Genomic DNA, 17,036 nt, shown 5'->3' with positions numbered 1-17,036 from the left:
TTGCTTTCTCTTTGACCTGGAGAAGTGGATCCAGTGTATTTTCACAATCACAGGCTAACAGACCTCTTTGCCCAGTAAAATGCTAACTTTTAGACCAGTGTTTCGAGTGATGGTGATTTTGCTGTTATGATAGCAGCCTTTGAGCGTTTACTAACATCAGGTTTAATGCTGAGCACTTTATATCATCTCTTTTAATGCTCTTAACCACCATAGGAGGGCACTACTATTACTCTCTCCATTTAGCAAATGAGGGACACTGAAGCCATCTTTCAAAAATTTGGTTGTGGCCAAAAAGAAAAAAAAGAGTCAGATTTTTGTATCTGCAGCATTTGGACATCCAAGTAGCTGACGCAGTCGGCCATCACCACCGTTCTTTCCCACTCTTTAGTCATTGCTGATTCCCTCACGTTGGACTTCAGAGGTGGAGAGAAATTCTCCTGCCATTTGATCATGTAATATAATTCCTGCTTCAATTGAAGCAAATTGACGACGTTACTCAAAGGCAAATTGAAAAGCCAGATCTGTGCTAAATCCCCAGGGTACGTTAGTTGGCATGTGCAGTGATATATGGGAAGGTGCTTTTCTGGGTTAAGATAAAAAAATCCTGGTATCACGTCACGCTATCAGGCACCCCATCTCAACCACTCTGTGCCAGCCCTGCAACTTGAAATACTCAGTGGACAGAAATGAAACTTTATAGAAATTAGGTGATCATCATCTTTATCAGATGAATATGATGCCATCAGCATGATTCTAGCGTCCTCAGAAAAAAAGAGATTTACCTGGAGAGGAGCAAGGGAAAGTCTAAGGCATGGATTGTAGGGCTTTTCTGCCAGCCTGCCTTGGGCAAGTTGGCTAGGAGATGACCTAGTAATTAAAATCCTGCTTAAACGTATGCTGCTGGTCAGTCATAATGAAGGCACCAACATGGGAAACCAGACGGTAACCAGAGAAGGAAAAGAAAAGTGAAACACAAAAGTAACACTGTCGAGACTGTGGGGCGCAGAAATAGAACTGAATTGGCCGAATACTTATCTGACCACTAAGCATGAAAGTGGAACCCACGTATTAATATATTTTTACCCCAACCTGTGCAATTAATATTTTATGTGTGAACATACGCTCCTGTGTTACTGGCTTATTTAACTGACAGTTGCAATCAGCAGGACGCCAGTTGTTCAAACCCACATTCTTCTCCCCTAGTTCGGGAGCGCTGTACAGCAGGAGAACATGGGGAATAGAGGCAGAGACAGCGCCAGGTTTGGGGCTTCTTCTCAACACATCAGTTTCTTTCATCCACCTTGGGGCACAGCAATAAAAATGTCAGAAGACGTACAAATAGCAGTAGACTCTGGCTGTTATTTAGAAGAATGATTAAAATTAATGTGGTTGGTACAAATCGAGAACTCTCTTTTATTCTTTGGCTACTTCTCTTTTGAGCGCAGTTGGGAAGGCAGCAGGCTGAGCAGGTCCTACGCGCTGGTTTGGAGGCAGATGCTTTTAGGTGTGTTATGTGTGGGGCTGTGGGGGAGGGAAATGAGTGCCAGAGAGGTTCCAGAGTGGTTTGTCATTTCCTAGTAGAGCAGGAAAACAGAGTTTGGGTCATTCATTTTTTTAAAATTTATTTAGTTTTGGCTGCGTTGGGTGTTCGTTGCTGTGCGCGGGCTTTCTCTAGTTGCGGTGAACGGGGGCTACTCTTCGCTGCGGTGCGCGGGCCCCTCACTGCGGTGGCCTCTCTCATTGCGGGGCATGGGCTCTAGGCGCGCGGGCCCAGCAGCTGTGGCTCGTGGGCCCCAGAGTGCAGGCTCAGTAGTTGTGGCACACGGGCTCGGTTGCTCCACGGCATGTGGGATCTTCCTGGACCAGGGCTCGAACCCATGTCCCCTGCTTTGGGAGGTGGATTCCCAACCACTGCGCCACCAGGGAAGTCCATGGGTCATTCTTTGCTAAAATATTCTGGCTGAATCACCATGCCAGCTGTGCTCTTCCAGTAACTGTTATGTGCAACAAATCTTTAAAGTCAGACCTCAGATTCCTCTACCTTTCAACTTTGGCAGAAACCTAGAAACTCTTCTTGGTTTGGTTAGCTAAAGCCTGTGGAATCCAATCCTTGTTGCTCAAAAAAAAAAAAAAGACAAGTTGGGGAAAATGTTATTAAGTTACTGTTTTAGGAATCCAACCTATTTAATCAGTAAACTTTTATTATTTTCTTTATATGTGCAAAATTCTATAATGAACACCACTGAGATGGATAATGTCCAAGTTGAAAATGAAAGTTAAGGGGAACTGCCCTACAGTTTAAAGATGTAAGTTCTCACAGTGCTGCTATCACTTATATTTGATGTTCGGACTCTTGACCATGGGTTTAGCAGCCCAACTTAACAGCAGTAGGAAAGCTTCTAAGCCTCAAAGTCTGGCAGTATTTTCAGTGTTCCTGTGTTTAAATTGGCACTTGTGGTATTATATTAGGATGCCATTTTTTTGAACTTGGAAACAGAAGAAGGTAAAGAGAGATTTTACTATAATTCATATGTGGGGCTGAGTCTTAGGGGGAAAATAACTTTACTTGGAAATCGAGTAGTAATATTCTGTAAAGTTAATAAATATCCACCCTCTATCTTGGGAATAAGGAATTTCACAACTAAGATTTTATGGGACTTTGGCTGTGTTTACATGGTCGAAGTTTAGCGAAACTGAGCAGAAATTTCAGATAAATACCAAAATTGAAGGGTAGTTTGGGTATTTTAAAGATCTGACTTTATCAACCAATATGGATTCTCAAAGTTTCAGGTTCAAGTGAGTCTCCAAGATTCAGTTACCTCATTTGTAAAGTGGAATTTAAAATAACATCTCCTTGCCCACCGCTTGGGGTTGATATTAATTGTGATAATTATGGGCAACCACTTTGAAAACGTAACAGTGCTAGTTAATTGTCAGGTATTGGTTAAGCGCAGAGCACTGACTATCCAGTTTGTGAATGAATGAGGTCCCTGCCTTCAAGGGATGTGTTGATAGTTGGGTTGTTTTGCATATATGTGTATATATACACATGCCCAGCTGTATACACACACACACATCTGTTTGTATACAAAGATAAAAGTTCAAGAAAAAGTGAAGTAAGTGACGAAGGAGTTCACTGAAGTTTCAGTGTTTTGTAGACTGGGATAGAAACAGCTTCCCACAAAAGACCAGCCTTTCAGCAAAGTACTATTTGGGTGGAAGTGAGTGGTATAACCTCCTTGAAAAGAAATGGTGGAAACGTGCAGAGCGTGTTTGGAGACAGGGTATTTGGAGAGTCCGCCGTCATCATCTTTATTTTCTTCTTCCTGCCCTTCCTCCTCCTCCTCTGGCAACTCCTCCCCACCTTCCTTCTGTCTCACATTTATTCATTTCTTCCTCTGTGCTGAGCTCTGTAAATTTAGGTGAACTCATTTAAACCTCACAATAACCTCATGAGGTGGGTTCTCTTTAAGTATTATCCCCAATTAGAGTGGTAGAAACTGAGACATAAGAAAAGTAAAGTAGGGGCTTCCCTGGTGGCGCAGTGGTTAAGAATCTGCCTGCCAATGCAGGGGACACGGGTTCGAGCCCAGGTCCGGGAAGATCCCACATGCTGCGGAGCAACTAAGCCCGTGCGCCACAACTACTGAGCCCGCGCTCCAGAGCCCGCGAGCCACAACTACTGAAGCCCGCGTGCCTAGAGCCCGTGCTCTGCGACAAGCGAAGCCACCGCAATGAGAAGCCCGCGCACTGCAACGAAGAGTAGCCCCCACTTGCCACAACTAGAGAAAGCCTGCCCACAGCAACAAAGACCCAACACAGCCAAAAATAAATTAATTAAATAAATTAATTAAAAAAAAAAAAAAGAAAAGTGAAGTAAGTTGCCTAGGCTGGTAAGTGGAGAAGCTGGAATGTGAGCTGAGACCTCCTGAATCCAGAACTAGTGGTCCCAAGTGCTGCTGAGCCCTTCTTCCAGTTTGGGATAGGTGGAGGGTGAGGTTGGAAGGGGCGAATCAGCCAGACTTGTAAGGGTGGACTTGATCCTGTAGGCTAAGGGGAAACGACAGAAAGCTTCTGAGCATGGCAGTATTGTTTTGAAAGTGGGCATCAGAGGCAGGTTAATCTGGGTTTTGGTATGTACGTGGGACTTAGCACCTAATTAATAATCTGATAGTAGAAATGAATCATAAACAGGCAAGTGTGAGTACTTGCCCTTTGCAGTCCAGATAGAACAGCCCAGACTCCAAAGAGTAATTTTTGAGGTGGCCAAGTCAGTCCAACATGGAGTTCAAATGGAAGTGGAGCTCTCACTCTTTTTTGCTCCTCTGTCTGGATAAGTTTGATGATACACATCCTGGTGCTTGTGACGTCACTGATCATCACCACGGAAACATCTGTGCTATGACAAACACTGGAGTGCAGCATCACCGAATGTGTCAGCGAAGAGAGGAAACTGGCTCAAAACGATAAGGTTCTCAATAATAAAAGTTCACTCAAATACATTAGCAGTAGCAGCCTAGGTTGTGGAGAGAAATGTAAGCAGTGCTATTCTGAGAAGCACAAAGCAAGAGTTGTGCATTACTAAAGGTTGGACAAGGTTGATTTTGAGATGCTGCTCACATTCAAAGCGTAGTTTCCTTAAAAAGTCACTATCTATGCTGTCTTGCATAATGACAGTAGAAATCCTTCAGGAGCACGCAGCTCGTCTCCCAGACTGCTTATAGAAAATCTGCACAGCGGAGGAGGGCTAGCTGGGGACTTCTGTGTTGTTCTGGGAGAGGGATTGAACAATCAGAGACAGAATTGACAGTGGTGTGGTTTGTGTCTGTTGTTTGATGAGTCGGTGGCAGTATTAGTCATGCAGTTTCAGAAATTAATAACTAAAAGATGATTGGCCCTCCAAGGATTTATAGAAGTTGCACACTGATGGATCAGATCATGGACTGAATCCAGCTCTAAGTCATATTTAGGTTTGGTTTGCATGTTGCTTTAAGAAACTATGTATTTGTTGCTTTACAATTAAAAATGAAGATGTTTTATATGAAAATCTGGATGTGCACATTCTCTTAATATTCAGAAGAGCTGGTAGGGCCGGTAGGGCCACATTCTCAAATGGAAACAATTAGGTTAAACTGAGAAGTTGTGTCCCTCTTGGGTAGGGGATACACTCTACAGTTGGCCACACTCCCCACCTCTCCCATTGTGTTGCCCCTAGCCCATTTTATTTATTTACCTTCCTGCCTGGCCCTGTGAGCACTTGATTTTGTGATCACTGTTGGAGGGATTAGAGATTAATTGTTCCTAGCACAGTTTCTGGCGTGTGGAGGGCACCCCGTAAATGGTAGCTCTGTTTATTCTGTCAGTGACAGGCTCAGTTATTTACACTTGAACCATAGGTCAGCACTGTTCCATAGAACTTCCTGTGATGATGGAAATGTTCCATAACTGTACTGTCCTCTGTGATAGTCACTAGTCACTAGTCACATGTAGCTCTTGACCAATGTGGCTAGTGTGACCCAGAGAATAATTTCTATTTTTATTGAATTTTTGTTAATTAAAAATTAAATTTCAATAGCCACATATGGCCAGTAACTACCATATTGGGCAAAGCAGATTTAAGTAATGGGATTGAACATCCAATGCAGTGTCCTTGTTTAGGATAAAATGTGGAGAATAGGTGCTAGGACTGTGTTTGGTCAGCATGTTTATTTTACAAGAGATTACTTAGAGCGGGCTTCATCAGTTAGGATCACCTATTTGGTACCGCCCCTTATCACCTGACTAGAATTCTTGTCCATTTAAGGAGCCAGATACATATGTTCTACGAGAGTTATACCAATAAACCTAAGTCATCCTAAGCTTGAATGGGAAGTTTCACTGCTCTCTGCCCCCTGACCTTTCATCAGTTAAGGGTATTGTGTATTTATAATAACTAGACGTGTGTGTATAAAAGCCTAAATTTTTGATTAGCTGCTTGCTGCTGCCATTCGTGGTGGCATAGAGCCAGGAATTAGGGTTACCAAGGAGGCTATGGAAAGCCGATGGAGCCCTGCTAGACTGCTAGGGGGATCCTCTCTTCTTAGGGCTGGGGCTGCACAGGCTGCTGGCTCTTGCGTTTCCATCACAAGCATAAATCCAACACACCTAATGACCACATTGCCCTAAACCAGCCACAATGTAGGATTCTGAATGATCCCTCTTTCATGCAGCTTCTTTATTCCTTTGCACCTTGGTTTGCTTCACTGAGCCCAGCAGTCAGAACCCTCCCCTTTCCTTTGTCACAGGGTTGGAAACCCCAGAACCATCTACCAGGCTCTGGCCCATTGACAACTTGCCCCAAGCCAGCTTTTCCAACTGAGAAATGAGTAACTTCACTGCTTCCAGGGATAGATGCACAGGAGGGCAAAACAAACATCAGCCTGTTTCATTGAAGATGGAGCTCTGAATTACAAACCCCCTCCCCTGAGAAAGCCTCCTTAAAAACATAGAAAACCTAATGAACATGATAGAAACAGCTGTTGTAGCTAATTTTATCAAACGGTGACTAATACTAATCCTCTTGAAATGGAGAAAAAGAAACAAAGCTTACATGAATATATTCTGCTTGGATCATTCATCCAGTCGGAATTATATGTCATCTCTTCTTAAAGTCGGATCTGCAGAGAGGATACAGGTCTTGCTTTTCTATCTTTATGTGCAAACATCAATGTAAACCCCTATTAGGACAGTGAACGGAATGAGTCCTAGAATTCAATAGGAGGAGGAAGACAAAGCCCTCTGACAAAAAAAGTAGATTCTCCGTACGTTTAAATTCCTTCTTAGGAAAATTCTTTGCAAAAATATTTACTAGAAAAAGACCAAGTTGATGTCAACTGAGACTAAGTAGCGAACTGTTAAAGTATCTGCACACATCTCTGTTTTGAATGCTGAATTTAGTCTGACTCCCAGACACAAGGAGGCTAAAAATTCATATTCAGAGAAGGAAAGGCAAACCTTGGAGAACAGATGGAGCAGAGTTCAGCATAAAGGTTTAATCCTATCAGGCCGATTCCTGTATGACCATCTGGATAATCCGGCACACACATTCAAGGCCTGTTAAAAATACGGCTCCAGCCAAGATTAGCGTCACAGATTTTCCACTAGACTTGCTCATATTTGACTTTATGATTTTCCAGGCCCAGGAAGATTGCTTGCAAATAAACACTTGAGGATTCCATGAAGAAGCAGTGACATGTTTTTTTTTTTTTAACCTGAAAATTGTTTCCTTTCTTCACAGTATTAGGTGTCCTTTTTTGGAAAGTGACTTTCATTTCCATTTCCTCCCTGACTTTCATATCTAGAACTTTTCTTATAACAGGATAATCAGGAGAATTGGGCTAAAAATAATTTTGTGCGTGAAAGTTCTCATCAGGAAGAAAAGAGTTATTTACCTACTGTATAATCAGAGGCAAGTGAATTTACTATTGTTGCAACAAATATCACAATTGGACCCATGAATAATTCATTTTGAGGATTCTTCCACCCTCCATGATAATTTTTCTCTGTTGCTTTGCAAAGGGGTGGCTGACAGTCATAGGACAAGAAAAAAGAAAAACTGATGGCATTATTTGCTGTGAGCTGCTCTAGGATTAATATTTTGTACATTTTAATTTTGGATTTGACAGATCAAACTTGAGGTGGAAAGCAGTACATTCTCACCTCTTTGAGTTATAAAATTCTGAGCTCCCGAAATGTTTTTGTTTATTTATTTATTTGTTTATTTGTTTATTTATTTATTTTTGGCTGCATTGGGTGTTCGTTGCTGTGCGCAGGCTTTCTCTAGTCGCGGCGAGCAGGGGCTACTCTTCGTTGCGGTGCGCGGGCTTCTCATTGCAGTGGCTTCTCTTTGTTGCGGAGCATGGACCCTAGGCGTGCAGCCTTCAGTAGTTGTGGCACGTGGGCTCAGTAGTTGTGGCTCGCTCGCTCTAGAGCGCAGGCTCAGTAGTTGTGGCACACGGGCTAAGTTGCTCCACGGCATGTGGGATCTTCCCGGACCAGGGCTCGAACTGTGTCCCCTGCATAGGCAGGTAGATTCTTAACCACTGCGCCAACAGGGAAGCCCTCCTGAAGTGTTTTTAACAAACAATTTTTGCATATTATGAAACAATGCTGTGTTGTGTGTCATTAAATCAAAAAGCCTTAAACAAGTCTTTCAAGTGCAATTTAGAAGTTGCAGGTACATCAAAATGTCAAGATTTTTCACTGTTAAATTTTTAAATCACCCTGTGTAGTGAACCTGCACAAAGTTCTGGATCACAAATAGACAAACTCGGAAATCCCAAAGCGCTTGTCCTGGAATGTTCGGATTACGATTATTGCCCCAGGATTTCTGTACCAGGATTTCTGTCCTTCCCTTGTTCAGATCTATGTCCACTCATTGTTGAGGAATTTTGCTAATTCAGAACAGAATAAGAAATCTGCAAAATAAATGGCAAGTAGATACGATTTGGACTTGCTCTGTATTTAGCAAATGGCATAGTTTGGAACTTAGGTATTCTGCTAAGTTCAGATACACCTAGACAGCCCCACTGGGTTAACTCTGCCTTGATGTAGATGGATATTAGATCCATGTTTCCATCTAGCAACTATGAATTTTTCCTTCACTTGTTTTCTGAGAGAGCCATTAATGTCAAAGCAAAGGGCTTTCTTGCCAAATGAAGTCACTTTGGAATAAAGGATGAAAAACACTTGAAATTCTTGAACTCCTCATTTAATATTTAATAGATTTAATTGCATCTGGTGTTGAGAAATATCTATATCATGGGTTACAGTTCCCTTCAGAGTGACAAACATACCATCACACACAAACACCCACATACACACAGGGGGTTGGGGGAGAGAAGGAGGGAGGCTCTTTTGCATATATAATATGTGATTCTTTGCCAAGTAATATCTAGATATGCTAGTGGATGGGGCAATAAATGCAGGCCAATAACAAAACCAACCCAAATAAAAACGCTAATAAACAATAAAATGCTTAACTGCATAAAGCAATTACTAAAGAAAATAAAGGAAGGCAGAAATAAATCTGGTTAGTAAAGTTAAAGTAAGAGCATAAGTGTTACAAAGACTGCTCCATCTTGAGTGAGGAAACCGTCAAATTTGTTTATCTGTTTATTAGTTGGCTAGGAGTCTGTGGTGGGGTTAGCATTCTGAAAGTGAAGTTTGCCCCCTCTGGTGCTAGGGTTCAGGCCAGGCATTATAACTGCTACTGGTTTCTAAGGCTTCCAGTTGGAGGGTGGGTGAACCCAGAATAGATTCACTTCCTGTACATGGTGAAAATACACAGAGCCAGGTTTCCCAGGAGGGTCAAACCCTCTGTTTGCCCTCTTCCCTGGCCAGCAGCGGCTGGATGTCAGGATCAAAGAATGCAGGTGTTGCTCCTGATGAGCTGTGAGCAGTCAGGAAAATCATCATTTCACTTTAGAAAAGACCAGCAAAAATAATAGTTCCAATTAAACAGGAAGGGCAGATAACTGTGCACTGAGTCCAAGTGCGGGTACTTTGTGTCCCCATCCATCTCTGAAACAGGCTTGCTCCCAAGCACAACCTTACCAAAATCGAGTAGATACAAGGGAGAAAGGGCTGAGAGTTGATGAGGTCACAGGTGTCCCATAGAAATGAGCTGAGCTCATGGGTTTCACAACATTTTCTGCCAAGTCTCAAGAATTTGGGGCAATAACATTAAAGTTAATTCCTCATTTCTGAAAAGATTGCCATTAATATTCATTCCAGGCTAATGAGAGCCTTAAAAAAAAATTCTACTTTGTAATTACTGATGCCAAATCCACCCCCTCAGTAAGCTTAGCTATGTTAGCAAGTCACTGGGTTGGAAATATCCTGGGGAAGTTTTGCAGTCCGCCTCATAATCTGCGATGGTGAGACTATGGTGTGTTCTCGTAAATAAACTCTGGTTAGTGGGGAACTCATGATGACAGTAATTGTTGTTATAGCAACTAGTGTGCTATGTGCATGGAACATAGTAAAACAGCAATACCCAAGCAGACACTTTCTGCATTTTGCCAGGAGTCTGTGAGGTGGGTACCACCACTGCTTAGAGCGGGTGACTCAGAGAGAGGGTAAGTGACTGCTTCAAGGTCGCACTGGGTGGTAGATGTGGAACTTGAAAAGCTGGAGCTCTGGCCCATTTTCAGATGCTATAATACCCTGAGTGTTAAAATCAACTTAACATAATCGCATCTTTCTGTCTTTACTCAGAAGCCATTAAGGGCTGGTGCTGGCATCTTCACCTCCATTGTAAGCATCAGTATCTGCTCTGTAGAAATGTTCATCAGTAGTAGAGAGTTCTGGTTAACAGAATGCTGGAAAAAGAGGGTTTCCATTTTCTTTTCCATATACCATACACAAAGAAAATGGAAAGTAACATTACCTCCACTTCAATGGAACTTTATTTTGAGATTTGGAGTGGGATTAAAGCATTTCTAAATTTGTACCTTTTACCAACTGATTGAGCGTTGTTTCTCCATGGTATTTAAATACAGGGATGGAGAAAAGAGCCAAACACCACATCTCTAGTGAGGCTTCTGTAGTGGGACATCGACTGTCACAAAAGCCTCATTTTGGGGATAAGAGATGGGAAATGCTGCACCCGGGTCATCTATACAGCTACCCCAAACAAGTGAGGTGTTGATCACAGTACAAAGAGATTTCAGAGGCAAAAGTAAGAGCAGCCCCAGGACCCTGTTGATAGCTACGCACACCACTAATTCACCTCAATGGGCAGGCACCTCTGAGCTCAATTAACCCTTATTCCCAAGGCCCCCCATAAACCCCGAGGTAAACATGGTTCTCCCGGCCCTGGCTTTCTATCAGTGAAATAGATCATTGCTATTGGAGGCTGAGGGGCGATTCCAGTTTATAAATTCACCTCGCTAATAAAAAGCCTGATACTTCTAGTGTGGGTGAGCAGGCATTCGAATCTTGTAATACCGATTCTATAAATCAGAAAATTTCAAACTGCTGAGGCCATCCATGATTTCTTCTGCCTTCTGTGGCTATTGGAAGGAAATATAAACCCTCTGGAAGTAGAGCAGGTGATAGCAAATGGCCCCTGGTGCAATTGTCTGCACACAGAACATTAGTTGTTAAATATGTACTGGAGCCTGAACGATTTCTTTCTTTCGTTTTTTTTTTTTTTTTTTCCCCCTCGTTCTACCCTCTCTTTTCCTTCTCACCGCAACCATTGTTCAGAAGCAAATTGGAAATCTGGTAATTAGGCCCTGACTCACGGTGTAGTATTAGAGTTCCGAGCCAAAGTTCAACACCCTGAAATGAAATTTAAACCAATTAATCTGTTAGATTTTTATCGCTTGTCCGTGTTTTCTCAGCAATTCCCCCAGCACGTGGCCTTTGATCAACTCTCATACAAACGCTAAAATGTGTGCCTGCTGCTAGCAAGATGGGAATGACATTAACATGGTACTCATAAAACAATCAGAGCAGAGAAGCCCTCAAACAGGCAGGGCATAGTAATATTTAATAAAAGCGCACACATAATCTTCAGAATTAGCATTTTGTGCCTTGCAGTACCTTTGGGAGAAGAGCTTTTATTTGTGGAGTGATCATTATTATAACAAAGAAGAGCTACCTAATAATTTCCACTTTAACTCTGCAATGTGCCACGAGCATTTCAGAGCCATTATGCTAAACTGTGGTGGTATAATCATGTTATTGTCATAGTCTGAAGGAAGGAAAAATCTCCTTTACTTGGGTGGCTGTTGTGAGTGGGAGGAGAGGTTTAAAAAAAAACAAAAGAGAAAAAAACACCCAAACTTTTATTTTTAATGAGATTTAGAACCAGGAATTGACTGACTGTCCTTGTGGAGACCCAGAGTGTGAAAATTCATTGGCGAGGAAGAAAGACTCTTTCATTAATTAAATCAAGATTTGGCCGGTAAAAGTGGTTTTGTATTCAAATCCACTCCTCTCCCCCATTCCATAATGTTTCCTTGGAGATAGAATTGTATTGATTATTACACTCCTGGGCTGGACTGAACTCTTTCATGAGTCTTTTCACCTTCAGATTTCACCAAACACATCCACCGTGACTATTATAAACTATCTTCCCTCTGCATCTCTCTGGATATCCTGAGTGAAAGAAAAACAAGTCGTTGCAGACGTTCTCCGAGCTTTCTCAGAGAAAACATACCCCAAGAGAAGACGGAAGGGGAGGCTCAGGGTCTGTTACTTAGCACATCTGAGCTTAAAAAAAAAAAAAGTAGTATCAATTTGCTCTAAAACGTATAACCTTTATGTCGCACAGAATTAAACGCTCTGCTGTTATTTCTTAAATTAAAACGTATTACCTTAGTATGTGCTCACTGGAAAAATTCAAACCATACAGCTATCTATAGAGTAGAATTTAATAGTCTCCTTTCTCTAGTCACCTTCCTTTTTCATATGGACCCACTGGGGACAGTTCGTGTACATCCTTCCAGACTTTTGTCTGTCATACCTGTTCACACATACCTACACACGCTCATGCATATAGGCTAATAGATATCAGTTTTTAAGTTAACAGAATCACACTATTCATCAGGCTACAAATTGATTTTTGTTTTACTTACTGACATATTTTGACGTCTTTCCATGTCAGTTTATAGAAAATTTTTTTCGTCCATTCTAATGACACTCCACATATCCTATGGTATGGATGTACTATAATTTATTTAATCACTCCCTTATTGGGGGCACCTAGACTCTTACGCTGTTTACTGTCGATACTACAGTGAACATCTGGGTACTTGTTATTTTAGGCACGTTTGCAAGTACTTCCTGGGCTGCTTTTAGTCTGGCAAGTTTGTTTGTGACTAGGGTCAAAATGTAAGATGGCAGCCGATGAGTTAAATTTAAGTCCATAAACATTTTGTTTAGCCTACACAGTAAAAAAATATATATATTGAATTAGTTGCCAGCATTTAAAGATTGGGAAATTTCACATAAAAATCTGGGCTCCTGGCTTCTTTAGAAAGATCAGAAGACCAGGTCACACTGGGACTGCATCTGTGCGGGGATGCCAATGGCTGGAGCTTCCCCAATTCGGTATCAGCAGCCATCCATCTCATGCTTATTCTGAGACCCTGAGCTGCTGTATTCATTTGTGTTTCTTGCCTTGGCCTGTATGGATTTGTGAGTTCTTAACAACTGCTCTTGAGCCTGGTTCATTTAGCTAGTCACAGTGTTTTCTACTGTGCATTATTGACATTATAGCGTTCTTCATTTGCAGGACTGTCTCATGCATGAAAACTTAGCATCTTTGACTTCCAGGTACTAAATGCCAGTAACATCCCTTCCTCACCCCTCTCTCTCAGTGGGTCAGCCCATGATTCCTTTACATATTTTCCAATCTTCCCAATGGGGGAGTGCCACAGAGCTTCCTCTCAAGACTGCCATGACACAGATGTATAGGAGCACCTTTGGAACCCTTTGAGGTCTCAACTTAGAAAGGTCTGCCCGACTGACTTGTTCTGAGAATGGCACTTAGTTCCCTAAGCAGGGATAGTGGATTGTGTTGAGCATTGAGGTAGGATGGATCCAGGGGTGCCACTCTTTTCCTTTAGTACTTCCTCCGGCGCTTTTTGTTCCTCCCCCAAAACTAAGAAGATGGTATTGTATATTGTTTCCTCACCAGTTTTTCTCTTGAAACTTGATGCTCATTTACCTCTGACTAGTTGACGTGTACCTTTTCTTCTGGATGGTTGAAAACATTATCACTTTCCTTAGGAAATGTCTGAACACATACACACACATCTATACATATATGTACTTACATGCCTTCTATATCCTACAAATAACAAATGGAAAAAAGAGAGCTGGGGTCAAGTATAAAATTGGCAGTTCTTGACCATGTTATTATAACTTCTTTACAATAAGAGAGTCTGTCAAAGATAAGCCAACACGCCCTTGTGTCTGCTTTTGTGCAACGATGAGAAAGCCTGGAGGAGTCCATACTTAACTAAAGGAACGTGCTTGTGTGATTAAAAAATAACATTTAAAAAATTAAAGGAAATCCCAAAGCTAATACAGATAATAAACACCAAGATTATTTTGTGGTTTATGAGGGCAATCACAGGGTCAGCGTTTAATGATACCATTGGATTCCACACTTTGCCATCAGGCAGGAATCTTTCAAGACCAGTTCAGTTAAACCAATATTCTAGTCTTCTCAGAAGTATCCGGGGATATAGTAATACCTTTTCTACTCCACTCTAGCAACTAAGTACTTATACTGAGTTAGAAATTAAGAATTAAGATTTTGAGACATTAACTAGAATGTTTCCAAACTGCTTATATTTTAAGAATTTTATATAGTTGTTAAATGTAGTTTATTTCTCTTATAAATTGCTTGGAATCATGCATCATATTCTATCATTAGTTTAGGAGTACTCAATTATGCATTTAAACGTGGTTACTTTTAAAGGAAGATTTTACGAAAAAGTCCTATGCCTGTGGAACATTGATCACCACCTTTATATGTGTCAAAAATTGAACAAGAATTTTCAAGCCATGAATCATTTGCATTTCCTTGATTAATTATTTTGTTTTTAGGAGAAAGTGGGGGAGAGAAAAGGCATCTGAACTGCCCAGTTTTAGTTGTAAATGCATTGCTGTGAGTTCAGCCAACATGAAATGTTTAGTTTGGATATTTCCAAATTTCTCTGTGCAATTTTATAAGATAAATTTGACTCAAAATCAAACCCATTCTGCTTGTTTGTGTGGTGGCACATGAGCAATGGTTCCAGCGGGCTGGGCTTCATATTTTCTTTTCTTCTTGCAAAAGTTAAAGCATGACATTTTGCCAAATTTGACAAAGTCCAATAATTTTTTTGCCAGTTTCTTCCTGTTAAAATTAACTGGTGCTCTCATTGGCTTCAATACTTGGAAAGTCAGTCTAGGGTACTTAATAAACATTTTATTAAAGAGGAGGGTCTCACTTTCTCTCCTTAGACAATATCTCCTTTGCTTTAGAATTTTGCTTTGTTCCTTTTCATAAAAGTGATCATGAAAACAGCAGCATGGCATTGTGGAGTTAAAAATCCTGAGTGGTACGAAAGTACCCTCTGAGAGATTTCATTTTTGCCTAGTAATTCTTTTGAAAGCACGCCATGCTCATCAGGCAAACCACCTCTAGTGTGTTTGGAATCACAGTATTTGCAAATTATTTCCCATCTCCAAGGGCCATTTATAATGGAAAGAAAGGAGATAGGAAGTTTTGAGAAAGCCAGTTCTTGGGTTTTATGCCTGGGAATGACAACAAAGCAAAGGTCATGGGACTTTCTGTGGTTCAGCCCTGACTCAGCTATTTGGTTACATAATTCACCCTGAGTGACCTGCATACTTTGCATCTATAAAATGGGATCCATGACATTTATTGAAAAAAACTTAGTGACTTTTATTCAGGAATATTGCTCTGTTAGTGGTACAGACAGAAGGCATGGAACAAGAATGATGTTCTGCTCCAGCCTCCTTTCTTTCTTCCCTTCCCATCAAACAGCAATGTTTATCTAAAAAATCTATGAGCTTTCTTTTCAGGAGATGTATTTAATTATGAAGCAATTCTATGAGGTTTCCAGTGTATTTTAAAACATCACCCATTTAAAAAAAAATCCTTAGCATTTCATAAATTAAATTTTGCTTCTACATTTTATTTCATAAGATTTCAGGTTTGAAAAAGATTTGGGTAACATATATGTATCTTAATAGAAACAATGAAAAGCATGCTTTTAAAAACTGAAATTGCACCCTGAGGTTTCAGGTCCTAATGTGACTAGGAAATGCTGAGATCTTGAGGGACTTTCTGTTCGTGAAAAGATAAAAGATTTTTTTTTTTTCTTTTCCTCAAGTCTCCCATCATTAAAGTTTGGTTCTAACAGCCGACTCCTTCTCTTTTTCATGTGTGTTGAAAAGCAGCTACTCCCTGTATCAAAGCCATCAGCCCGAGTGAAGGATGGACGACGGGAGGTGCGACTGTGATCATCATAGGGGACAATTTCTTTGATGGGTTACAGGTCATATTCGGTACCATGCTGGTCTGGAGTGAGGTAGGTGTTGTCTGAACATTAATATCTAATAGCTTGGTCTAGTTGAGGAGACTGTCTACACTTGCATTTCTAAGAGAGTGTGTAGAATTTAGAGATGGCAGTCTGGGTGGGCCAGCTCCAGTCTACAGAACTCTGGAAACTAGGAAAGATGGGTTGGGTTTACCAGGAGGCATCACTTTCTACTGGAATGACTTCCATCCACTGGCCCATCAGCACCAGGAGACCTTCTGTTTTGTCATTTGTCCTCATGGGCTAGCCACAGTGTGGAGGTCCTATTATGTATTGGGAATTGGAAAGGAGATGCAAAGTCACAAAATATATAGGCAAAGCCCTGTTCAAACTGTAACAAGGTAGTAATCTGTGAACATTTGTAGATGGAGTCTATTGTAGGACCATCTTCAAGGATCACCATTCATGTGACAGTGAGAATCCAGGTGTAGGTGGTTCTTGACTTATTCAGTGACTCTTCATCAGAGAGTGAGCAGTTCGCCAGGGGAACCTAGAAGAACCCAGAGCCCTAGGAGTTTATACCTCTCAGGCATCTATCTCAGTGTGGGACTTCAACCATATGAAAATGACTATGCTCTATTTTTGCAGTACTTTCCAAGCACTGTGATCATTATTTTAACCTGCAAGTTGACTTGTCTGGCAATAATCAACATTAGCTCAAATTACAAAACATAAGTATCACCATTCCTTAGAAGCCATGGCAAACTTGCCTTTGCTTTCTAAATTCTGAGCCTCGATTTCTTAGCCAGCATGCCCAGAGCCCCTTTTCTTTCATCTCCCCGAAGTTTAGAGTAAAAACAAGGTTAGAACTGCAAGAGACCATTGAGCTCACTTATCTCACACACTTTACAAGTGCTCATAGAATGGCTAAACTTTATTGAGACTTACTGGATTCTGGGCACTGCGCTGAGTTCTTGACATAGATCA

The 17,036-nt window shown here is 41.2% G+C and overlaps 1 protein-coding gene across 7 annotated transcripts in view; it reads left to right on the top strand.

The window, feature by feature from the left end:
* The window catches only part of EBF1 (EBF transcription factor 1), a 395,559-nt gene that overhangs the window by 280,845 nt on the left and 97,678 nt on the right, over positions 1 to 17,036 (top strand). For 4 of the 7 annotated variants that reach the window (XM_029216050.1, XM_029216046.1, XM_029216045.1 and 1 more), the window contains exon 9: positions 15,970 to 16,100. In XM_029216050.1, the coding sequence (XP_029071883.1) occupies positions 15,970 to 16,100 (131 nt within the window). Of the gene's footprint in view, positions 1 to 15,966; positions 16,101 to 17,036 lie in introns of all 7 variants that reach the window. The other 3 variants (XM_029216049.1, XM_029216047.1, XM_029216044.1) reach the window with 1 other exon arrangement.

Source organism: Monodon monoceros, unplaced genomic scaffold (genome assembly GCF_005190385.1).
Source record: "Monodon monoceros isolate NGI ecotype Baffin Bay Population unplaced genomic scaffold, NGI_Narwhal_1 Super_Scaffold_12, whole genome shotgun sequence".
NCBI classification, from domain to species: Eukaryota; Metazoa; Chordata; class Mammalia; order Artiodactyla; family Monodontidae; genus Monodon; species Monodon monoceros.
The sequence above is the reverse complement of the archived record's forward strand: the minus strand, read 5'-3'. Positions and strand labels throughout refer to the sequence as shown.